We start from the raw sequence: 26,671 nt of genomic DNA, 5'->3' as shown, positions 1-26,671 counted from the left end.
AACCCATACGTAATGGCTTCATCTGCTTGATGACAAGGAATGGCTCGTTAAGTTTAGTGCATCTTGCCCTGGGACAGGTCTTGTTTCCAACAGTGGCCAATCCAGGTAACAAGTACCTGGCAAGGTCACAGAACAGTAAATCAGATTTTATGCAGCTTATCCTAGAAATAAGCAGTGGACTTTCCCAAGTTCATCTTAATAATGGTTTATGGACTTTAACTGTTTTTACTACATTCTCTGACAACAAATTCAAGAGTTTAATGACATGTTGAGTGAAGAAATATTTTCTCCGATTTGTTTTAAATTTACTACTTAGTAGTTTCATTGTGTGCACCCTAGTCCTAGTATTTTTGGCAACAGTAAACTAGCGATTCACATCTGCCCGGTTCCACTCCACTCCAGTATTTTAGATACTTCTATCATATCTCCCTTCAGCTGTCTCTTCTCCAAAATCAAAAGCCAAGTCAAACCCTCAGACTCTTAAACACAACATGACTTACTCTCATTATTACCTTCATCTTGCCTACATGCAATTACTTCCACCTTCTAACACTAGGAGGGTGGAATATATATAGAGTCACACCCTAAAAGGCAACTAGTACTTTATCATCTATCCAAAAAGGGATCTGTGAGAGATCAGCAAAACTGACACTTCCTGGAGCCCAGTTGTGTTACCTATACATCTTAGAAGCACAAGAGGGAGAATCTCTCTCTTGCTTCTATAGAAGTGCAACATGCCAATGCAAAGACATAGGGTGGCCAAATCAGTGGAATAAAATGTCTATAGACACTGAGAAACAGGGAAACTAGAGCCTAAGAATGTACATTTTTAATGCTTGGTTCTCTCATACAAACAGGAGAAATACAAAAGAAGTTTAAAAATTCTATATATTTTATTTTAATACAATGCAAATAATTAACATAGGCTAAAACTTGACAAATATGCCCTAGTAAACTTCATTACTTTGACCACCTGGATAAAGTTTGAAATAGCAATGCTATAGCCATCAGTAAGCCTGTATGAGCACAGGGGACAAAAACTGAAAAAATAAATCACTTGATGATGTTCTATAGCTACTTATTCCCCTTAGAAATTTACACTCAGCTATCTCTAAAGTATTAAAACCATCAACTAGGCTGGCATGTTTAAAAGAAAAAGGTCTATATACAATCAAAATGTGATCTAGAGAACAGAGAGTCCAATTCATTATTTTCTTCCCTTTAAATATATTGACACATTCTGGTTGTCCAAGATTGTTCAACAATATTTCTATATTTCTAACTTCCAGTGCTAACATATAAAACATAAAATAAAACCTACTCCAGAATTTTTCCCATAACATTTTAAAGATGGGGAAAGCTTGAGAAGCAACATTTCACCACAGACAAGGCAGAGCAGCTCACATCCTGGAGATGGCTGTGCAGATACATAGTAACATAGTTCATGCTATTTTCAGGGCACAGACCATTAAGGTCTGCCCAGCATTTTCCTTGTTCTAAAACTTCTGAAGATGTGTCAACAAGAGCATTTTGGATTCCTGGACCATGGGATGCTCAGCAGAGATGGTGTCCATCTATCAAAGAAGGGAAAAAGTGTTTTGAGCAGACTGGTTAACCTACTGAAGAGAGCTTTAAACTAGAATCATTGGGCAGGGTAATCAAAGCCCCCAAGCACTCAGGTAAGTGAAGCATTAAATACCTCTACACAAATAGGCAAAAAGAGAAACACCTTGGAAAGAAGTATATACTAATGCCTGAAATATGGGAAATAAGGTTTCAGATATTGTAGTAGTAGTAGATATTAAGGTCATGATGGAAGAGGCTGATTTGGTTCACAGAGAAACATGACTGGGATATAATTATACTGGGCTATAAATTGTTCAGGAAAGACAGGGTAGGACAAGGGTAGTGGCATTATATGTTACAGATAATATTAAAGTCACACGATTGCAGTACCTACAGTGTAAGGAAGAGGAACTGTGGGTCAATCTGGAAAGAGAGAATGGCAAATGTACTTACACTGATGTGTTTATACAGGCCTCTGTCTCAGAAGTGGTCAGATTTAATTGAACAAAATACAGCTGTGAAAGGGGAAATACTAATAGGTGATTTTAATATGCCAGATGTTGATTAGGGTATCCCTATTGCAGGGTCTTTTAGAAGCAGGGAGCTCCTGGATTCTCTACAGGGGGAGATATTCCAGCAGTTGATAACTGAACCCATGTGGGATGAGGCCATACTGGACATAGTAATGGGGAGACCGTTTCTGATGTTATAGTAGATCATCTGGCATCCAGTGATCACCAGATGATGTGGTTTAATATTGATAGGTGTGGAGAGTGTTCATTCAAAAGTGAAGGTTCTAGACTTTAAAAAAAAAAAAAAAAAAAAAAAAAACTTTAGTCAGATGGGGGATTCTCTCAAGGAATTGCTGTCTGGATGGAACATCTGGAAGAAGTTGTAAAGCAGTGAGCAAAACTGAAAGGAGCAAGGGCAACAAACCTTTTTGTAAGGAAAGTAAATACATTTAAGAGGGAAAGGAGGCAGCTTTGGTTCTCAAAAGTAGTAGCTGAAAAAGGTAAAGAAAAAGAGGTTAGGCTTTACAAACTACAAGAGAACACAGAAAGAGGAAGACAGGTGACAATATCTGGAAAAGTTAAGAGAAGCTGGTAGAGTAGTCAGGAAAGCAAAGATGCAAATGGAAGAAAAAGTAGCCAATATGGTAAAGTGGGAGGACCATTTTCAGATATGTTAGTGATAGGAGGAAGTGCAAAAGTGGCATTGTGATACTCAAAAAGTGAAGGGGAGGAATATGTAGAAGCTGATAAAGGTGGAATTGCTTAACAATTATTTCTGTTCTGTACTCACAGCTGAAGGGCCTGGATCAACACCACAGAAGACAAACAAATAAGAACGGAGAGGTGGTAGTCCCTGAAAGATTTTCAGAGGACTGCATTTGTGAGGAGCTGGCTAAATTAAAGGTGGACAAAGCGATGGGGCCAGATGGCATACATCTGAGGGTACTAAAGGAACTTGAAGTTCTAGGGGCTCTGCTGGCTGACCTCTTCAATGTTTCTCTAGAGTTGGGAATGATCCCAGAGGACTGGAGAAGAGCAGATGTGGTTCCTCTCCATAAAAGCAGAAGTAAGGAAGGGGTTGGGAACTACAGGCCAGTAAGTCTGATTTCTGTGCTAAATAAATTAATGTAAACACTTTTAAAGCAGAGCATAGTAAAGGTTTTGGAATCCAATGGATTACAGGACCCAAAGCAACATGGTTTCACTAGAGGAAGGGTCTTGTCAGACAAATCTGATTAATTTCTTTGACTGGATGACCAGAGAGTTGGATCAAAGGAGAGTGCAAGAAGTAGTGTATTTAGATTTTAGCAAAGCCTTTGACACGGTTCCACATAGATGACTAATAAACTGAGTGCCCTTGGTATGGGCCCTAAACTGACTGACTGGGTTAGGAACTGGTTGAGTGGAAGGTGACAGATGGTAGTGGTAAATGGCCAGTCCTTTTTAACATTTTTGTAAGCGAAATTGCTGTCTGGTAAGGTTTGTTCTTTGCGTACAATACCCGCAATAGGATAGACACCTCTGATGGTGTGGGTAACATGAAGAAGGACTTAGCAAAGCTAGGGGAAAGGTCTGGAACTTGGCAGCTTAGATTTAATGCTAAAAAAAATACAGACTCATGCACTTGGGCAGCAAAAACCTGAGAGAATGGTACAGTTTAGGGGTTGAAGAACTTTTGTGCAGAAAAGAGGACTTGGGGGTGATCGTATGTGATGATCAACAGCAAAAGCTAGGATGCTTGAGTGCACAGGGAGAGGAATGGCCAGTAGGAAAAATGAAATGATGATGCCTCTGCATAAGACTCTGGCGAGACCTTATTTAGAATATTGTGTACAATTCTGGAGATTGCACCTTGAAAAAGATATAAACAGGATGGAGTCAGTACAGCGGGTGGCTACTAAAACAGTCAGTGACCTTAGTCATACAGCATATGGCCAGGATACTTCCATCGCAAATAGCAGAAAATTGTGGGTTTTATGTATGGTTGAGCGATCTCTAAGAATACAAGGCGGATTTGGAGGTGGTGTGTTCTGGAGAGACCCCTGCTCTGCTCATCAGCTTTGACACTGAAAAGGATTTTGATAGATAAACCCCCACTCCATCCTATGGTGTTCTGAAGGCTTACTATCAAAGGCTTATTTACCCAGGGAATTGAGATGTTATATGCCGATCCTCAGGCAAGAGTACGTGCAAATGGTATTCTATCAGACTCCTTTAAAATTGGAAGGGGCACACATCAGGACTGCTCACTCCCCCTCCCCCCCCACCTGTTGTACTGACACTTGATCCACTGCTTAGAGAACTCCATGGTAATACAGAGATATGCGGTGTGCAGATTGAAGATGCTAGGAGTGGCCTAGTGGTTAGGGTGGTGGACTTTGGTCCTGGGGAACTGAGGAACTGAGTTCGATTCCCACTTCAGGCACTTGCAGCTCCTTGTGACTCTGGGCAAGTCACTTAACCCTCCATTGCCCCATGTAAGCCGCATTGAGCCTGCCATGAGTGGGAAAGCGCGGGGTACAAATGTAACAACAACTAAAAAAAAAAACAACAGAAAAATTTGCTGATCCGATAGTTCTTATTACTGATTCTTGTTCCTGTTTTCATGAACAGTCTCCATGACAATGGAGACTTTTCAGGATTTCAACTCAATCTGACTAACTTGGAGGCATTAGCGAGTTCAGATTCACTGCGCAGAGCTTGGGGAAGTACCTTTCCCTGGCAATGGACACAGGTTTTTTTTTGGGGTATCTGGGCATACAGTTACCAATGGACACAGTTTCTCTATACAAATTAAATGTGGACAAACTGCTTCAGGAAAGCAAAGTACAATTAGATCAGTGGAACACCTTGCCTTTATCGTTGTTGGGTAGAATCAATTTGTACCGCTTGGTGATCTTTCTTCGCTGGTTATTAAATGTATTATACAAAACGTTTGTACGGTTTGGAAGCCAGGGGGAGGGGAGGGGATACAGGGGTTTCAGTTTTGTAATGCTCTCTCGATATCTGTTAAAACTTGAATAAAAAGATTCAAAAATAAATACCTATGCAGCATAAACACACAGGAGGCAAGTCTCTTTCAAATGAAAGGATGAAGGTGAAAAGGGACAGGCTCGGAAGTAACCCGAGGAAATACTTCTAGGAAAGGGTGGTGAATTCATGAAACAACCTCCTGATGAAGTGGTGGAGATGAAGACAGTATCTGAATTCAAGCGAGCTTGGGACAAGTACAAAGGATCTCTAAGGGAGTAATAAGGAGAGCAAATAGGCCAAATGGTCTTTATCTGCCTACATTTTTCTCTTTCTACATTTTATTAGTGTATGAATTGCAAATCAGAGCTCTTGAGGGCTATCAGCTCAGATTTTCAAAAAATCCAACACATACAAATTAACTCTATCCTGGAATGGTGTCAGTATGCAATTAGTTCACTGAAAGTCTCTCAAAACATAGGCCTACTGACAGCTCTCTAGCAGCAGAACTGGGCATCCCTTCAATACTTTCACATCTTCTTACATAAAACTACCCCAGTTTATACAAGTATTTTTCAGTTAATTCTTAAATAAAATCCTAATTTCATTTTCTGTGTCAAAAGTAAAATGTTAAACGTGTTTATACAAAAGCCCTTAACATAATTCTGATAACACATCAATATTTTCAACTCATGCACATTACCAACAAAAATGCTACCATATATACTAGACTACAAGTTTATCCCATGCATAAGTCGAGGACAATTTTAGACCTAAAAATGGTCAAAAATCCTGTCATCTGTGCACACGCTGAAGCTCCCCTCCAGACCTCACCTAAGCTACCACCACTCTTTCCCTCCCTGCCACCTCTGGGGTCCAAAATTGCTCCCCCTCTCTCTCCTCTAGCCTGCAGGTTCAGCCTATCAATCCCCATCGCTCTCACTGTGCACCTTTCAAACTAGCTGCTATAGATCCACGGCAGTGCAACGATCCTCCTAGGCATGCGTCCTGCTCCAGAGCACTCTCTCTGATCTGTCCTGCCAAATAGGAAATAGTGAGGGCTGTGGGGATTGACATGCTGAGAGAGAGAGAGAGAGAGAGAGAGAGAGAGAGAGACTCACCCAGGATCATGCTGCTTACAGGATCGGAAGGTGCTAAATTGTCAGGCTCATAGATAAGCTGACCCTGTTGTTTTAAACTGATTTTTTTTTCAAAATTTCTCATCTTATAATCGAGTATACACAGTAAATCCTTCACTAACAAAAGTGTTCGTCTGCACTTTACAGAACAGATGGGTTATAGAAAGTACAGATCAAAGGCATGTCAAAAGTATTTCTTAGATTGCCATTTTTTTATCTTATTCTTTTTGTCAAAAAACACAGAGGCACTCCTCTTCATGAAGTTTCATAGATACTGAATTTCCCTTAGAGAAAAATGTTTAATTCAGAAGTTTATTCTCAACATGGCAGATCCTAAGCAAAAGACAGATCAGATGTATCTGCACATCTGTTAAGACAAAATGGCTTATGCCCTATTGTTCACTGTAAAGATTTTTTTGGGCTGGCTTTGGATATGGGACTCTAAGGTCCTCTTGTACTAAATCAAGCTAGCAATTCCCGGGGTGGAGAATGGGCTGCCTCACGGGAACCGCTAGCATGGTTTAGTAAAAGAGGTCCTTAAGTGTATTTCAGTTAAATTACATTCACAGATTGTTATAGGAAATAAGGCCACAAAGAATCAGGGGTGTAGCCAGAGGTGGGCCTGGAAGGACACAGATCCCTTTAATTTCCTTGGCCTTACCATGGTGAGCACAGGTTTCCACAGCTAGTAGGCTGAGCGCCATCAGTAAAAGATATCAGCCAGCACCTCATCTACGTTAAACCTTCAAAGATTTCATGTCTCATTCATGATCTCACAAGATCATGAACAGACGTGCTGCCTGTTAGGCTTCAATGTGAGCACAGAGCCAGCCCGAATATCAGGGAATGCAAAGTGGCAGGAAGCGGCGTGAGGGGCTCCCATCATAAACGAAAGGAACGGAAGTTCGGAGTAAGCAAAAGAAGCTGGCAGTGGCTGGGGAGAGGAAGAAAAGCCATTCTCTGGAATGAAAGGAAAGGGCAGATTAAAAGGAAAAGGGAGAGCTGGGAAGCAAATGCTAGGGGTGGGGTGTACGATGAGGAAACAATGCCTTCAATTTTGAATCCAATGACACTTATGTCCCCCCTCCCATGTTAAGCTTGAGTCCTCTAAAAAAAAAAAAGAAGTCAGTTCTGGCTATGCCATTGCATGGACTGAGCTGCGTTGATTGTTAATAAATGATTCCCTTTTTTTGGCTTTATTTTTTTCAGATATGTAGTGTGTGCTATCTGCTGCACGGTTCATTGGGTCCTGCACTGCTTGTTAGTAAATGACCCCAAAAGAGTGAAAACAGCTGTGGAATGCTTCCGTTTTATAGAACAGTCAAATTAGATGTTCACATGGTTATTTTGAAGTGTAGGTAAAACAATACTATGCTTCTGTATACAAGAGAATAAAAAGTACATAAGGAACACGTTCCACTTGACAGCAAGTACCCTTAATTAATACTAAATACTAAATATAACTCCATGCTTATGCACAATTAAGTTAATCTTTCCAGTAAGGGTTAACCTTTCCTTAAGCAAGTTACCAACATATTCACAATAGAGCACGTCACAAAAGACCCATATCTGATTCATATCTCGCTGTACTGTAGCATTACAAGTTGGAAGCTCATGATGTTTGATCATTCGGTTCAGTTTCACCCAGACGTCCTCCAGAGTTTGGTCACAATTAGATGATTCAATTGTCCACCTTGACCTATGGAAAGAACACAGTTTTTGTCTTTCTAAAATTTTCTGTAGTTCTTGGGATAAAGGAACAATTCTTTCCTTGACGCTGCACCTAGGAGATGAAACACTCCAAGATCTTCGGAATTCTGCTTTTCTGCTCACAGGCTCCTTTTCCAAAAGGCCACAGGCACCTTCCACAGGAACACTCTGTGCCCGAAGTAAACTCAGCCTTTTGTTCAAGCTTGGTTTAAACTCAAGAAGGCCAACAGTACAATCGTATGCTGGAGGTGCAAAACAAAGTTCAGAACCACCTGACAGTCGCTCTATATCCTCCACTTCATCACCTGAAATAACAGGTGGCAGCATTTTTGGTTTGAAGGGAAGTTTAAGATCATTCGGAAACCAGGGTATAAATTCTGGCAGACGCCGAGTAGAAAACTTCTTGAGCACTTTTTCTACAAGATTCTGAAGTTTGTTTGGATCATTTTGGTTTGGTCGGTAATGCAACACAACGTCCACACTCATGCTGCAGTAAACCAGCTGTTCTTAGTAACCAAAGAGAGGATATCTTGATTAAGCTCCACAAAGCTACAATGTCATAGATCACCATACTTTCTGAATCCTCTTTCCATATGCTGCACTGATCAGAAGTAAACAGGACCTAGAGCAGAAGTATTCATAAAAGATAAGATGCACTAACCAGATCTACCACAAAATTTACATATATGTTAATTACTGCGAATTCCCTCACTAAAGCAAAGCCAATCATACAATGGGATAAACCTGAGGAAATAACAGAATTATATAAATGTTCAGAAAGCCAGCAAAAGGTATTGGTGGCATACCTACTAGACCTCTGTACATATAATAAAATATTTTAAGTGAAACCACCCTGAGCACATGCGGTAAATGTGAGCATCTTTGAAACAAAATTTTGCTTTCATAATTACATTGTTCCATGAGTTGATGGACAGAATTGTATTATTTCCTATGGAGTTACATTCCTCAAGAGAAATAAAGTTTTAAAAAATGCATTATATACCCTCTAGAAAAAGTATTAGTAGCAAAGAACTTTACCTTAGGGTATTACAGACTTGTTTAGATAGGGCTCTTACTTGGTTTAATGAACATCATCTTGCTTTGAATATTGCTAAGATCACAGCCTATTGGATTACAGGTTGTACTTACCATCCAAGTATTAATTATGTCTTACCTAATAATTTTCTTTTCTTTAGTAAGCGTCACAATTCTTAACCAGCAGTTTTTTATTCCCTCCTACCAGCAGATGGAGATAGGAGAAAACCGAATTATACCTGTGACATCACTGTATAAGCTGTGGTGCTCCCTGGAACAATCCAGTATGCATATGCCCAAGGAGGAAAAGGTCCCTTTCTGTAACACACCCAGCCAGCCCCATCAACCACTGCAGCTGTAATAAGTGAGCTAACCACCACAGAGTGGCACTCACTACCCTGCATATACCAGGGAATAGCCATATCAAAGGAAACCCATATGGCTGCCAATTTAGAATCAGATCTTTTGTTCTTATTAGAAGTAACTGAAGAACAGTAACGTAGTATACCTAGAACCCCAAGCCGAGGATGGAATTTCAGAACGGTGATGCAGACAAAAGAAAAGAAAATTATCAGGTAAGACATTTGACTCTTCTTAGTGTTAGCTTAACTGTTCTGAACTAGGGGATGTATCAAAGCAGACCTACCGGGCGGAGGAAGACAAGCCCCTCCCCTACCACGAAAGACTGCTCTGCCAAAGTCCAACTAACCCTGAAGAACATCCAGCCAGTAGCGCTTAGCAAAGGAATGGAGCAAAGACTGTGTCGCCGCCCTGCAAATCTCCTCAGGCAAAACAGCCCGGGCTTCCACCCGAGACACCATCTGAGCCCTGGTCGAGTGGGCCTGCAGTCCTTGTGGCACCAGACACCACATACCAATTTAGGTAGACTCAATAGCCACCTTGATCCACTTCACAATAGATGCCTTGGAGTCCACCTGAACCTTCCAAGAGTCATGAAAGAACACAAACAGGTGATCAGAGAAATGAAACGCATTCGTCTCTTCCAAATACTACTACTACTATTTAGCATTTCTATAGTGCTACAAGGCATACGCAACGCTGCACAAACATAGAAGAAAGACAGTCCCTGCTCAAAGAGCTTACAATCTAGAAACACCCTCTGGACATCCAGTTTGTGGAGCCTCCAGTCCACAGGAGAAGAACCTCCTGCCCCGAAGGAGGGTAACCAGATTTCCTGATTCACATGGAACGGAGACACCACCTTCGGCAGAAAGGACACATATGGGTCCCAGTATGATAAGGCCTGAATTTCTAAGACCCTCTGAGCAGAGGTGATCACTACCAGAAACACTGTCTTAAATGCGAAGTCCTTGATGGAAGCCAAGCGCAAGGGCTTGAAGGCGCCCCCAACAAACATATGGAGAACCAAACTGAGGGGTCACGAAGGGCACTCCCTTCATGAAATGAGCCACCTCCCCATGCAAAGCCACAGAGGTGTCCTTCACCTTCCACTGAAAGTGTCGCCACTTGGGCCCTCAGTGAGCCCCTATGAAACGTTGGGAACCTGTGCCCTCCATGGGGAAAGGGCCTGTTCCCATGCACCAGGACTCAAAAACCCACCAGACCCTGATGTAAGTCAGGGATATGAAGGTCTTCCTGAACTGCAGCAGAATAGCAGTCACTGCGGGAGAAAACCCATGCTTCTTTAAGTGCCATCTTCCAATGGCCACACCATAAGCCAAAAGAGATCCAGATCTTCCATATCTACCAGCTTCTTCCAAAGGAGCCTCCAACCCCTGGGTAAAGGAAGAGAGCCACCTACCAGCAGGTGCTGGAGATCCACCTACCTAAGTCTGCAGGGAAAATCAGGCACCACCAGCAAGACCAAATGAGAATGACATACAATCCTGAGCAACATTCAGCCTACTAGAGACTATGGAGGGAACACAGAGCAGCAATGCTGCTGGCCAAGGCTGAACCAGGGCATCTATCCCCTGAGAAGCCGGTCACTCCATCAACTGAAGGGCGCTCTGCGTTCATATTGGCTTTCGAGGCCATCAAGTCGAACTGAGGTGGCCTCCAATGGTCCACTACGAGCTGAAAGGCCTGCCACCCCAGCTCCCACTCTCCTGGACAGCGATTGATAAAGTACTTGCTCATTGTCCTTGCCCACAACACAAACCACTGAAAGTGCCTGCAGATGTACTTCCGTCCGGCGGCAGAGGCTTTCCGCCTCCAGGGTCACCACTGACTCTGGGTTCCGCCCTGACTGTTGATGGACAATACAGTGGCATATTACATCACTGACTGTTTTCTCTTCCAGAAGCAGCTGAAACTCCTGCAGAGCTAGAGTACCTGGGTCTCCAGGTGGTTGAAAGACCAGGCCAGCTCCTGGCTGGACCAGATGCCCTGTGCTACTCACCCAAGAAAGTGAGCTCCCCAGATGAGGAGACTTGCATTCATGGTAACCAACACCCATTGAGGAGGATCCAGAGGGAGCCCCCATCAGTAGGTTCACCGGACTGTCCCACCAGGCCAGACTGAACCTGGCCCTGGGTGTATGCCTAAGACTGAAGTCCTGAGAAGACAAAGCCCACCAGGACAACAGGGTACGCTGCAGAGGGTGGATGTGAGCTCTCGCCCAAGGCACCACATTCCAGGTGTTGCCACCATGGAGCCCAGGAGTTGCAAATAGTCCCAGACTGTGAGCCTTGTGAGCTCACAAAACCAGTGCTTTTGCGTGCACAGCTTCTCCACCCCCCACTCCTCCAGGAGAAACACCACTCCCTAGCACGTGTCAAAGCAAACTCCCAAGTACTCTAGAACCTGAAACAGACACAAATGGCTCTTGAAGCGATTCACAACCCACCTCAGGGTCTCCAGAACGTAGATGACCCAAATCAGTGGCATGACAGGCCTCTGCTGCAGAGTCCACCTGAATTAGCCAGTCACCCAGGTACGAGTGAACCCAAACATCCTGGTGCAGAAGATATGCTGCCCCCACCATCATCCATCATTGGGCGGAACAGGGGGCCACAGCTCTGGTGGAGGCACCAGTGTGGCCAGCTCTTTTGGGACCTCAAAAGGATCTCTGCCTGAAGGACCTGCCCTGACCACCCCTCTTAGACATGGTGCAGCAGGCGGGCCAACTGAAACTGCTCTATCTAGCGCACCCCTTGGAAAAGGATGAGTGTCGAGAGCCTTTCTGCCACAGCTCAGGGAGCTGGAGAAGCTATGCCTCCCCCATGTCCTTCACCAGCTTCTCTAGGTCCTCTCCAAAGAGCAACCGCCACCTAAAGGGCAGCTGACTCAACAGCTTTTTGGAAATTGCATCCACCATCCAGTGTCGAAGTCAACCATTGGCGTACAACCACCAAAGCAGCCCCTGAGTGGGAAGCTCAGCGGACCAGATCATATAGAATGTCTGCCAAAAAGGCTGTTCCCAACTCCAGGTGAGCCACCTTCAGGTATTCAGGGAGCTGCTGCAACCATCACAGCATGGCCCTTGTCACATAACCATCATAAATTTGATATGTGCAGCGCGTTCGACATGGTTAGCCACCAAATACTCTCGAACATCCTAGACTACTTCGGGATTGGAGGAAACGTATTAAGATGGTTCCAAGGCTTCTTAACAGCAAGAACCTATCAAGTAACTTCAAACTCAAAAACGTCAACACCATGGAAATCTGAATGCGGAGTCCCACAAGGATCACCAGTCTCACCGACCCTTTTTAACTTATGATGACACCTTTAGCCAAATCGCTATCTGACCAAGGACTTAACCCCTACATCTGTGCAGATGATGTCACGATATACATCCCGTTCAAACAAGATACAACCGAAATCACACACAGCCTCCATATAATGAACTCATGGGCGGACGCATTCCAACTAAAGTTAAACGCAGAAAAAACACAATGCCTCATCTTATCCTCACAATACAACACAAACAAACTCAACACCATAAACACCCCAGATTACAACCTTCTGGTCTCAGACACCTTGAAAATTCTGGGACTCACAATTGACCGAAATCTCACTCTCAAAAGACCACGCGAAAATACAGCAAAGAAAATGTCCTACTCAATGTGGAAACTTAAAAGGATCAAACCTTTCTTTCCAAGGGAAGTATTCCGCAGCCTAATACAGTAAATGGTACTAAGTCATCTAGACTACTGTAATGCCATCTAGGGCCGGATGCAAAGAACAAATCATTAAGAACCTCCAAACCGCTCAAAATACAGCTGCCAGAATAATATATGGGAAAGCGAAATACGAAAGCACCAAATCCTTAAGAGAAAAACTACACTGGCTTCCACTAAAAGAACGAATTGCGTTCAAAGTCTGCACCCTGGTCCATAAAATCATTCACAGGGAAGCCCCGACCTATATGTCAGACCTTATAGACTTGCCTACTATACTAGGAACGCAAAAAGATCAGCACGCACATTCCTCAATCTACATTACCCTAATTGTAAGGGATTAAAATATAAATCCACATACGCGACCAGTTTCTCATACATTTGCACGCAGCTATGGAATGCATTACCGAAGACCATAAAAACAACGCAAGACCTAACCATCTTTCGAAGACTACTAAAAACAGAGCTGTTCAAGAAGGCATATCATAAACAACCATCTTAAACATTAAACAATATGACTATACACGAACTAGACAAAGTTGAAATCCTATCACTTGTGTAACATCTTCGGTACTAATGAACAAGTACCATCATTGCTATCCTGATGCCGATTATAGTCCCTTCATAGTCAATGACCTAATGTATGTCTCAATCAAATTCATTACTCGTGAACCTTCATGCAATACCATAATGCATTCTTCTTTGCCATGTATGTTTTGCACATGATGTATATATATACACCACAATCTGTACCATCTATGCTGTGATCCATGTATGTTACCATATATGTATACACCCTAACGTAATACCATTTGTAAGTGTTTCCCGGAAATGGCATCCGCCATTACAGCAAATGTAAGCCACATTGAGTCTGCAAATCGGTGGGAAAATGTGGGATACAAATGCTACAAATAAATAAATAAATGGCAACTGAATACTGGATGTCCTCACAGAAAAGGCCAGGCAGAGCTGCTGCTCCATCTTCTTGTTATGGAGCTCCTTCAGAGCAGAGCTCCCCCTAGACTGACACAGCAGTCCCCTTGGTGACTGCCATGACCAGAGCGTCTACCTTAGGAAAAGCCCAATACCTATCAAACTTCTCCAACGCAAAGGTATAAAGGTGTTCCACAGTCCTGGCACCTCTAAGAGGCCATATGGATTTTCCCACTCTGCCATCATCATGCAAAGAGCCCTGTGCAGAGGAAAATGCTTAGGAGGCCGAGTGAGCCCCTCCAGCAGCAGGTCACCCTCAGCAGGGTCCACAGCTGAAGCTTGCAGCATAGAAAGGGCCATAGTAACCTCATCAATAAGACGAGACTACTCCTCTCGCCAAAAGAAACGATCACATGGGATCGCTCCCTCCTCAGCTTCCCTAGATAGGGGATCCTCAGACTCAGAGTCTTATGTGGCCTGAAAGCCCAAGAAGACCTCAGAGTCCTCCACCACCTCCTCCAAGGGAATCAGTGCCCCACACACTTTCCTCAGTCCTACGCTGCTTAGAACCCAAACCAGGACACCCATCTGACTGCAACTGCTGTCAGACCAACTGTACTAAGTTCTGGAGCCAAAATGCTTCAAGTGCCTCATCATGACAACCCCAAACAGACCAGGGGAGATTGCTCACCCTCCTGAACCCTGATGTGGAAGGGAAAGACTCCTGCTGCTGAGAAGAAGCATGAGGAGATTAAATCTCCAAGGGAGTCAAAATGGCTGACATTCCCACCAAAATTTAGACCATGGTTCCCGATGCCTCAGCGGAGGGTGGGGGGTGGGGGCCCATTAATTCCAGAGCCTCCCCTGGCCATTTCCGAAGTCAGAAACGGATCATCACACTGTGTGCGGACAGAACCAGCAGCTGTGCTGACCTGCAAGTTCCTGCAGGGGAACCCCCCTGGACAGGCTGGCCAAACCTGCCTCAACCTGGGAAGCCGGCCACTGCTCCATCCTGGGCTCCGTAGGGGTTCTAATTAAGGGAATTCCCTCAACCAAGAGGAAGGGGATTTCCCTGTTTTAGGACTGCCTTGCTTTTTTTCTTCTTTTTCCTTAAAGAGACAGGAGCAGTAAAAAAGCCTTATTCCCTAAAATAGGGAAAAGGGCTGCTTAGGACAATTAGGAGGGAATTTAAGCACCTGGGAGCTGAAGAATTAACCTGGGGGGGGGGACACCCAAACAGGGTGAACAGGCAAGGGTGTGGGGATGACGACCAGAACCCCTCAGGCGAGATCCCTCAGAACTAAAGAATGCGACGGGGGGCTGCAGAGCAAAGCTCAACCAGGTAGAGTCCCGAGACTGTGACCTGGGAGTGACCATGTGGCTGCGGCCAGCAGAGTGGGGAGTTAAGCCAGGGACACAGCACAGCCTACCACCTTCTGGAAAGCAGAAAAAAAAACCCACTGGATTTTCCAGGGAGCACCACAGTTTATAGTGATGTCATAGGTAGAATTCAGTTTTCTCTATCGCCATCTGCTGGTAGGAGGGGTTAAAACAATTTTTATTGAATAAGTACAAAGGAAGGTCCCATCTTGGTGCTTGTTCAATATAGACTATTTGCATCGATCACTTTACTGAAGTCATTGAATCATCCTCTACTTCTTCCTTTGTACCTTGGATTCACCGTAGGGTTTTTCCTGTCTTGTATTACAACCCACTGGTTCAGAATAGTGTAAAATGATGCTAAGAAAGCAGATTGTATTGGTTCATCCTGTTGTGTTAGTGTTCCTTTAAATATCCAGGGACAGTTATAGATTATCAATTAACATTTTCAGGTCATATTTCTAATGCAGTAAAAAGGAGATTCATTGTGCTGCATCAACTTCAGGCTATTAGGAATTTCTTGGATGAAGGTGCTTTATAAACCCTCCTGCATGCCCTGTTGATTTCTATGCTGTATTATGGTAACCTTGTGTATATAGGTATATCTGCTGCAAATTTAAGAAGGCTTCAAACATTATACAATGCAGCAGCATAAGTGAAGCAAGTTGTAGAGATTATATAACCCCCTTGCTCAAAAGGTATTATTAGCTTCCAGTAAAGTTTCATACTGAATTTAAAATACTAGTGTTAGCTCAAACTTCGCATTAAAGTGTCCCATCTTATTTAGCATCATTAGCTGTTCCTTATGTGCCAAGTAGACTTTTTCTTAGATCACTGATAATAGGACACTGATACCGCATGTTTCCACAGCACACTTGGCTGCAATAAATGATGGTACCTTTTTCTGGTTAGCACCAGCTCTCTAGAACAGGTTACCTATTTTAATAAGGAATAAAGCATCTTCAAGAAAAAAAAAAAACATACGGCTTAAAACACATTTTTCTATGGATTTTGGTTTTTCTGATCAGTAAGCATTGGATATTCCTGGGATATTGATTGTTGAGGAACATAAGTTCTTCTCCACGCTGCTGGCCTCTTTGGCCGCGTTAAATTAATACAAGCTTGTGATGGGGGGGACTATAACATTACGGCTGACCCTCTGATTGACTATAAACCTCCCAAGGCCAGGGTGAGGGGGTGGGACGACAAGGGAGTCAACTTTCTTATGCAGGAACTGGACCTGATAGATATCTGGCGGACATTGAATCCAGATGATCATGATTATACATATTATTCTCATATGCACAAAGTACAAGCTAGGCTGGATTATATTTTGCTCTCATCCTCGCTGCTATTGATTGCGCGAGCCTCTGGGATAGATCAGGGGGCAGTTTCAGATCACAATATGGTGTGGGTGGACTTAGACCTAGGACGAAATACTTGAAGCGCAGGCTGGCGGATCAACCCTACAGTGTATCAAGATGCTTTCACCAGTTCGTGGGCGAGGCATGGAATCAGTTTTTACAAGAAAACGACCTTCAGGAAGTAGACCCCATTGCATATTGGGAGGCAGGCAAGGTAGTCATGAGAGGTAGAATAATAGAATTTTCCAGTCGACAACGCAAGGAGAGGGATGGGGAGCTGAAGCTGTTGCTTAAACAGCTACAAACGGCCAGAGAAGAGTTTTTAAATGGCACTTCATCAGGAGTCAGGGATAATTACTGGTTAATGAAGTACTTAACCAAAGGGCTCAGCAGGACATCCAGCTCTACAAATATAATCTACAGAGGTGGGGAAATAAAGCGGGGAAACTGCTAGCCTCTTTAGTCCGAACTCGCACAGCAAAAAAACCTATTACACAAATAAAATCCAAAACTGGCACTTTGCTAAATGCGCAGGTGGACATACAAGAAGCATTTGTGGACTTTTATAAATCTTTGTATGATGCAGGGTCCTGCGATGGACAGATGAGGGAAGCATTTTTCAAAGATTTAGACATGCCAACCCTCACCACTGATCAACTGGCCACTCTCAATGCCCCCCTTAAAGGCAAGGAGATTCAGCAAGTGATTAAAAGGTTAAAGCTAGCAAAAGCCCCGGGCCAGGACGGCCTTGGCTCTGAATATTATAAAATATTTGGATCCCAACTAGTTAGTCCCTTTGGGGATCTTTGTCAGGTGTTATGTAACCCAACTCAGCAAACGGGGTCCTTAACACACGCCACTATTGTGGCACTTCCCAAGCCTGGACAGGATGCAGAATAACTGGGCTCTTATCGGCCTATATCACTACTAAGCTAGGACATCAAGCTCTTTGCCAGTATTATGGCCTCCAAGCTTGGGAAGGTGTTGCCAAGCCTGGTTCATATGGATCAGATGGGGTCTGTTTCCGGCAGATATGCCTCCACCAACATTATACGGGTGTTGCGGGCTACACACGAGAAGGGAGGGCTCCCTGGGGATGCTATCATTACAAGCCTCGACGCAGAAAAAACTTTTGATAAAGTTTTATGGGATTACTTATTCTGGGTGCTGATGCAATTTGAAGTGATGGGCGAGTTCCTGGCGGGCATGTGGGCCTTATATAAAAGTCCCTCTGCGCAGACTCTAATAAATGGGAATCTGTTATCTAAGTTTCAGCTGGAAAGGGGGACCCGACAGGGTTCCATGCTGTTTGTCCTTGCCGTGAAGCCTCTAGCTAGTAAGATGACAGATGCGGGAATTGCAGGGAGTGCAAACTGGACCAGATGAATACAAAATTAACCTTTTTGCTGATGATTTGCTGATATTTTTGGAGCAAGCTTCCCAGGGGATCCCAATTTTGATAGACCTCATTCAGCAATTTGGCACCTTCTCGGGACTGAAGATAAACTCTGAAAAGTCAGAGGCCATGGCACTTTCATCTAAATGCATCTGCAGACAGATGCCTAACTTCCCTTTAACTTGGTCAGCCGGGCTGCTAAAGTATCTTGGGGAATATCTTCACTTAGATGCTAAGGTGATGTATAGAAAAAAATGTAGGGGAGAAAATAGAGGCAATCCAAACTCTGTGCCAGCGCTAACGAGAACCCCCATCTCTTTTTTGGGAAGGTAGTTAAGATGGTGCTCCTTTCCAAGATACTTTACCCCCTTACAGATGATGCCGATCTGGGTCTCGTAGAAAGATGAAACGCAATACCGTGGGATAATTTCCACATTTGTGTGGGGAACCTGAAGTGCTAGAATAGGCTACAATAAGCTTACCCGAGACCGAGATAAGGGGGGAACTAATTTACCAGATCTCCGTCTACATAATGTCGCTGCAGCCTTGCGTTGGGTGCATGAATTCCACACCGCTCATTTTAAATATGCCCCTAAGGTTGTCTGGGGAGACACAGATCCCTCCGTTTCTACCTAATATAATAATTCCCACCTCCAACGTCCTGTGTGCAGGACGTCAGACGCACGCACACAAACAGATTGCAACTTGATCAGATGATTTGTCCACGCCGCGCAGCCGAAAAGAGGACTTTGGCTGGCGGGGGTTGGGGTCCCCCGCCAGCACAGGTATGTGACGGCGGCGGGAAGGGGGGCTCGAGCGGGTCCCGGCAGGGGGGTCCAGGGGTCAGGAACTCGGTGCAGGAGAGGGGTTTGGAACTCGGGGGAGGGGACGCACCACCTGCACAAAAACTAGGAAACAAAAAAAAAAAAAGCGAGGTGACGACACTGGAACTGGGAGGAAGAAGCGGGGGCCCCTGGCACACACTCTCTCACACACACTCACACCCAGTCTCAATCTGTCACACACACACACACACTCGCACATTCACTCTCTCTCACACAGTCACTCACACACATACTCTCTCAAACATACACACTCCGAGGAAAACCTTGGTAGCGCCCGTTTAATTTGTGTCAGAAACGGGCCTGTTTTACTAGTATTTAATGCAATGCATTGTGGGAATAAGAAGGTGCACTTGTTCCCACCGATTCACCCATTGAAAATAGCTTGGAACTGGTGGAAATCTAGGATGGATGGGGCAAAGGGGCCTTCCCCTTTTTTGGAAGTACTGAATAACCCTGATTTTGCACCTGGGCAGAAAAGATCCCATTTTGACACTTGGAGAACAGACGGATGCAGGTACATAGGACAAATTACTGCCTTAGGACAGGGAGACTGCCCTTCTTTTACACAATGCCAAGCAGAGTGGCATATTCCGCAGAAGTATTTTTATTCCTTTTTGCAACTGAGGCACTATGTTGCTTCCTTGAACAAAACCTCACATTCAAATATTAGCTTTACTGCCCTGGACAGGGCCTTTATGCAGGTGCCTGCTACACAAAATAAATTATCTTTATGGTATAAGCTGGACAAAGAATATAGGCCTTTCCCTTATTTCATTTCGTTAGCGGCAGATTGGGAAAAGAGGTATCGCAGTGTGAGTTATCAAGATACTTTAATTTAGCGGTGCGGGTGACCCCTAACACAGGGCTACAGGAGAATCAGTATAAGATTTTACACAATGCATATATTACCAGAAGCAAAGGGAAAATCATGGGCCTTTGGGACTCTGACAAATGTGTTAAATGTGGACAGAGCGGGGGGTTCCTTGATACACAGCTTTCTAGAATGTAGGCTGCAAAAGAAGTTCTGGCCTGGAGTTATGGCACTGCTGGAGAATGTTCTGGGCTCCACCCTTGAGTGGACAAATAGGGTGCTGCTTATGGGATCGGATGCAGACCTGGTGAGACAGGGCCTCAGTGACTGCCAGTGCAGGTTTGTTTTGCTGAGCTTAATTCTGGCCAAGAAGACAATTCTCCTGCACTGGGTTGACCAATTGGCCCCGTCTGTGGAGCAGTGGCATGGCAGGATGACACTGATGGCCGAATGGGAAAACCAATGATTTTCAGCACGGCCGCAGAGGCCCCCTCAGGAGTATGAGAATCTTTGCAAGAGCTGTATGAGGAGGCTAGGGTCAATGCCTGGTGATCCTGACAAATTCTACAGTACTTTCCTAATCTCTAGCTCCATGTTACCCAGACACAGGGGGGAGGGGGGTTTGGGAGTTGGAAGTTTCATTTTGTTCTGTTCTAAATATAGAAAATAACAAGCAGATAAGATTTGACTACACAGTTTAATAAGTACCATTTGTTGTAGTATTTTATTATATGGCATGTATGCTGGCGCCTTTGATTTTGCAATGTTGTCCTTTTTCATATTGTTAACTTGCTGCTTGTGAATAAACAAATTAAAAAAAAAAACAAACTAGGGGGGTTCCTTAAACCAGCCCCTCCAAATGATACAGATATTACCTTATTTTTTTTTTTTTACATTATCCTCCTCTCCCCATCCCTTTAACCAGTCCCTCCAAACAGATATTACCTTGATTTTTATTTATTTTTTTTTACAGTATGCTCCCCTCTCCACCCACCTACCTATTCCAGACCTCCTCCCTGCTCTCCCGAGCCACAGGATGCCCTTCCGGCACCTACCTGAAGCCACCCTGGTGGTCTAGTGGAGTCTTCGAGGCAGGAAAGATCCACGGTCTTTCCTGCCGGCTGCCGGCGCTGACCCTTCTGTTGCCGCATCTTCTTTAAAATGGCTGCCAAGACTTCCACTGGCGGCCTCACAAAACTTTAGCGGAAGTCTCGTGAGGCCACTGCTGGAAGTCTCAGCAGCCATTTCTAAAGAGCAATATGGCAACAGAGGGGTCAGCACCGGCAGCGGGCAGGAAACAGTGAAGATCTCTCATGTTCCGAAGACTCCACTAGACCACCAGGGTGGCTTCAAATAGGTGCCAGGAGTGCACCCTGCAGCTCGGGGGAGGGGAGGCAAGGAGTCAGATCGCGGCAATGGTGGGGAGCAGGAGGGAGCGCCGCAAGGCAAATGGAGGTGCATGGGCCCTGCACGACCGCTCCTGTCGCCTCCTATCCCATGACTTTTTAACTTTTTCAGGAGTCTCTCATGTGGAACTTTGTCAAAAGCTTTCTGAAAATCTAGATACACTACATCAACAATCAACTCACTTTTATCCACATATTTATTCATGCCTTCAAAAGAAATGAAGCAAATTGGCGAGGCAAGACTTCCCTTGGCTGAACCCATGCTGACTCTGTCCCATTAAACTATGTTTATGTGTTCCATAATTTTATTCTTTATAATAGTTTCCACTATTTTGCCTGGCACTGAAATCAGGCTTACTAGTCTGTAATTTCCCAGATCAGCCCTGAATACATCTTAAAAATTGGTGTTACACTGGCCACCCTCCAATCTTCAAGTACTATAGATGATTTTAACGACAGGTTTCAGATCACTAACAACAGATCCGCAATTTCATGTTTGAGTTCTTTCAGTACCCTGGGGTGTTTACCATCTGGTCCAGGTGATTTATCACTCTTTAACTTGTCGATTTGGCTCAGTACGTCTTCCAGGTTCACTGAGATTTCTTTCAGTTCTTCCCCATTGTCACTCTTGAAAACCAGTTCTGGTACAGGTAGATCTCTTACATCTTCTTCCATAAAGACAGAAGCAAAGAATTCAATCTCTCCGCTATGGCCTTGTTTTCCCTGAATGCCCCTATTGTCCTTCATGATCTAACAGTCTCACAGATTCCCTCACAGGCTTTCTGCTTCTGATATACCTGAAAAAGTTGTTACGATGAGTTTTTGTCTCTGCAGCAAGCTTTTCTTCATATTCTCTTTTCGCCTTCTTTATCAATGTTTTGCATCTAGCTTTCCAGTACTTCTGTGCTGTAAGCTCCCTAGAAGTAACCTCAACCATAATGGGGCATGGAATCAGGGTTCCGCTGAGCTGTCTGGCCAGCGTCAACCTGGATTTTTCCTGGAATGCCATTATACTGGTGGAATGTCAGAGATGAAACAGATTAATACACTCATAACAGAATTTGTTGTCAGTAATCTAGAGTACTTTAGCAGGACTCTCAACTGGCTAAAATGGATACGTACCTAGGTCAGGCTGCAGAGGTTTAGTTAAGCTTCATCCAAAACAACATATTCCATTGTAGATTAAGAAAACCTAGAAAACTGTCTGGAACTTAAACCTGTTACAGTGATTTCCCTTCTTTCCACCTTGAAGCTTATTCTTAAGGAGTTTTTGGGCCTTCCTGATAAGAAAATATCCTTAGAGTTCACTAACTACCTATTGCTTGAACACAAGCAGGGATGGGGGGGGGGGGGGGGGGGGGTGAAGGAAGGAGTGCTTTGATGTATCCACTAATAGTTTGGCTCCAACTTCCTTATGTGAGAAGTCCTTGGATGCAGTAGTCAAAAAGATCTACTTTCTTGATCACCACATTAGGTTCTCAAGTGATCTGAACACTGCCTTATATCTTTATTTTAAGAAAAGAGCTATTTTGATTATGGGCCAGAAAATATGTATTTTTTTCCCATGGTTTATGTTGTATAGCTCAATACAAGACCATGGAAAGAAATTTCTGGCTAGGTACCAGCCAATTCTGAGTCTTAGGTTCACTTTTGTTGTCTGTTGTCCTTGTAAATGTTTCTTTTCTGTTAAATGTGTTTATGATCCAGCAAACTGTTTCTTCATAGATTCCAGAAAACAGCCTATGAATACCGCTGGGACTAATCTGAAATATTAGACAGGCAGATTGTATTCAATAGATGTATCTGCTTATTATTCTCTTTTATTGCACTGTCACTTGCTCTACAGATTGAGGGTTTTATGTTGTATTGTGTAATGATTTTTTATTTTAGATTTTTTTGACACCTTGCCTAGATGTTTGGATAGGAGGGTTATAAGTGTTATAAATAAATTCATTCTTCAATTCTGTTTGCAATTTAATTAAAAATATATAGACTTGACTTTAAAAACTCAATAGCAAGGCCACATGATGCAGCTGAGCTAGGAGGTTGTGTTCTCTTCTACTACTACTTAGCATTTCTATAGCGCTGCCAGGGTTACGCAGCGCTGTACAATTTTAGCATGGGGAAGGACAGTCCCTGCTCAAGAGAGCTTACAATCTAAAGGTTACAAACTATGTAGTCAGTGTAGGTAACTTACAACTTATGTAGTCAATGTAGGTAGCTTACAATCTAAAGGTTATAAGCTATGTAGGGAAGGTGGTTAGGCACCAAAAGCAAGGGAGAAGAGATGGGCTTTGAGTAAGGACTTGAAGATGGGCAGGGAGGGTGCATGGCGTATGGGCTCGGGAAGTCTGTTCCAGGCATAAGGTGATGCGAGGCAGAAGGGGCGGAGTTTGGAGTTAGCGGTGGTAGAGAAGGGTACAGATAGTAGTGATTTGTCCTGAGAGCGGAGGTTACGGGTGGGAACATATGGGGATAGGAGGGTAGAGAGGTAAAGGGGGGCTGCAGATTGAGTGCACTTGAAGGTAAATAGGAGAAGCTTGAACTGTATACGGTAGCGGATCGGGAGCCAGTGAAGCGACTTGAGGAGAGGGGTGATATGAGAGTATCGATTCACGCGGTAGATAAGACGGGCGGCGGAATTTTGGACAGATTGAAGGGGGGATAGATGGCTAAGCGGGAGGCCAGCGAGAAGAAGGTTGCAATAGTCAAGACGAGAGGTAACGAGCGAGTGGACGAGGGTTCGGGTGGTCTGTTCAAAGAGGAATGGGCGAATTTTGCTAATATTAAAGAGGAAGAAGCGACAGGTCTTAGCTGTCTGCTGGATATGGGCAGAGAAGGAGAGGGAGGAGTCGAAGATGACTCCGAGATTGCGGGCTGAAGAGACGGGGGAGGATGAGGGCGTTGTCAACAAACTCCTTGGTCCCCTCTTCTCGAGCGCCTTTGTCATATGATCTTTGGATTCGTTCCCTCTTTGTGGCGGAGGATAGAGTACCCCAATACTTATGGACAAATATCTTTTCAAATCTGGGGTGGAAATTACTTCTAAAAGTGCTTAAAAAAAGACAGTGCTAAGGCGAGCTCTGTGGCAGCGGGCGAAAACAAGATGGCGGACGAATCGGCAGAAGGCCCTGCGATTATTTGAAAAAACAAAAACAACTTACTGCGGCGGTGGTATCAGCGCTGGCCACACGGCTAGATGGGATTAAATCCAGTGTGCAGGGGTTATCCCAAGCAGTGGCAGATTTCAATGTCAGAGTGACTGAACTAGAATCCAGAATTAGCGTCACGGAGGACGGTGTCAATGGAGTTTTTGGAGGAACTTGCGAGACACAAGAAACAAGTGGTGGGCTATGCTAGCAAGATGGATGATCTGGAAAACAGGGTGCGCCGCAATAACATCCGAGTGGTGGGTCTCCCGAAGACGGTGAAGGAAAGAGACATTAAGCAGTTAGTAGAGAAATGGTTCACGGAGTCGCTGATGACTGACTCATCTTTGGGCCCTATTCAGATAGAGCGTGCACATCGAATAGGAAGACTAGTGGAGGGCGCAACCAGGCCGCATGCTGTGGTGGCACGAATCTCGAATTTTGCACACAAGGAACAGATCCTACGAAACTATAGATCAGCGCGAGACCTGCAGTTCCAGAATACTAAGTGCTGTTTATTCGACAGCGGTGGCGCAGCTCCGCAAAGGGTATTCAAAGATCTGCAAAATATTGGCAGAGAAGCAAACAAGATTCACTTCGCATCCTGAAGGACGGCAAAATACACATATTTGAATCCAATGAAGCAGTGAAGTTGCAAGTGCAACAGTGGTTCCCGAACTGACTTGGGCATGAATTATCTTGCAGGATTATTTTCCAGCTCCGTGTCGGGGGTGACAGAAACATAGTTGCAGGATTGGGTGGCTCTCGGGAGGGGAATAGAGGCAGGTGGCGGTTTCCCGCCCATCTTTATACTGACCAAATTTTCAGGCGATATCTTATTCAAAAATGGGAGGAATTCCTTCATACTAATAAAGAATATGCCTCAAGTCCGATTCTGATGTGTGATGCAGGAAAGGCAGTGATCAGGGGGGATATTATAGCCTTTGTCATCAAGAGGAAAAAAACAGCAAGCAAGTCGTATGGTAGATTTAGAAAGGAGAATCCAAATGTTAAAGAGACGTTTGCAAATGCACCCCACTGCTGTCTGCAGGCACTCTCTTCAGCAGACACAGGCTGCCTTGGACAGTCTCTTTCAGGAGCAGGCTCAAAACAATACTTTTTATTACAAATATTACCTTTTTAGATTTGGTAATAAGCCTGGCAAACTTTTGGCAAATCTCACAAAGTGTTGGACTGGTCCAACCGCAATATCCGCACTTAGAGACTCAAGGGGTCAGGTTGTGACTGAGCAAAAGCAGCTTGAGCAGGGGCGTAGCCAGACAACAGATTTTGGGTGGGCCCAGGCAAGAAGTGGGTGGGCACCAAATGTTCTCTCCCCCTCCCCACCACCAAAAGACATCTCAGCTGGCAGGAAAATGCTTCTTTCCACCTTTGCAGTCTGCACCAGGCATGCGCTGAAAACTGAACATGCGCAGGTGCCAGTATCGTGTAGAGTAGCGTTTTCATTACCATCAGGGGGAAGTCTTCATCTGGTAGAGCTTGTGTTCTCCACCAGCTACTGCTAAATGTGTGCTGCTGTTGGGTGGGCCTGAGCCCTAAGTGGATGGGCCCTGGCCCACCTGTGGCTACACCACTGAGCTGGAGTTACTTTTCACTCAATTTTACAGTTCCCTATATAGGGCAGAGATTAGTGGAAAGAAGGAGCAATTGGACTCCTAAATTCTTGTGGAGTCCCTCGCTTATCGGATGAGGAGAAAACTAGATTGAATGAGTCGTTGTCTGGCCCTGAACTCCAAAAAGCGATAAAGAGTTTGAAGCTGCATAAATCACCTGAGCCCAACTGGTTCAGTGGAGAATTTTACAAAATCTTAAATAATGGTGTGGTGGGCCTCATGGGTGCTTACTTCGACGCAGCTATACAGAGGGGTTTTTCCCCCCAATGGTCTAATCAAGCGTTCATTACGGTCTTGCTTAAGCCAGGGAAGGACCCGCTGCAGCCAGAGTCTCATAGACCTATTTCTCTCATTAATGTTGACCTCAAACTGTTAGCAAAAATTTTAGCAGATAGACTAGCTGTATTGATACCTAAGTTTGTAGGAGATGATCAAGTAGGTTTTGTGAAAGGGCGGCATGCTGGGATGTAAAGCACCTGATTTTGGGTGTGGAGCGGTGTACTCAGCTGTCCATTCCTGCTCTGGCTATTAGTTTTGACTCTGAAAAAGCTTTTGATAGGGTAGAGTGGTCTTCCTGTTCTCTTTGTTGGGCTCTTATGGTACTACTACTACTACTACTACTTAGCATTTCTATAGCGCTGCCAGGGTTACGCAGCGCTGTACAAGTTTAACATGGGGAAGGATAGTCCCTGCTCAAGAGAGCTTACAATCTAAA

At 44.3% G+C, this 26,671-nt stretch overlaps 2 protein-coding genes across 9 annotated transcripts in view; both read right to left on the bottom strand.

Annotated features, from left to right (window-relative positions):
• TRAPPC13 (trafficking protein particle complex 13) overlaps window positions 1-26,671 on the bottom strand; it is a 128,689-nt gene that overhangs the window by 92,944 nt on the left and 9,074 nt on the right. The window contains exon 1 of one of the 8 annotated variants that reach the window (XM_030193194.1): window positions 1,322-1,726. The exons of the other annotated variants lie outside the window; for them this stretch is intronic. Within the exon in view, the coding sequence (XP_030049054.1) occupies window positions 1,322-1,343 (22 nt within the window). The 5' untranslated portion in view covers window positions 1,344-1,726. Of the gene's footprint in view, window positions 1-1,321; window positions 1,727-26,671 lie in introns of those variants that run through there. 8 annotated transcript variants of the gene reach the window in all.
• On the bottom strand, window positions 7,350-8,508 carry SHLD3 (shieldin complex subunit 3). The gene has a single exon (XM_030193197.1). The coding sequence runs from the start codon at window positions 8,381-8,383 to the stop codon at window positions 7,634-7,636; it is 750 nt and encodes a 249-aa protein (XP_030049057.1). The 5' UTR covers window positions 8,384-8,508; the 3' UTR covers window positions 7,350-7,633.

Source organism: Microcaecilia unicolor, chromosome 2 (genome assembly GCF_901765095.1).
Source record: "Microcaecilia unicolor chromosome 2, aMicUni1.1, whole genome shotgun sequence".
NCBI lineage: Eukaryota > Metazoa > Chordata > Amphibia > Gymnophiona > Siphonopidae > Microcaecilia > Microcaecilia unicolor.
Note: the sequence above shows the minus strand (reverse complement) of the source record. Positions and strands in the feature narration are given on the sequence as shown.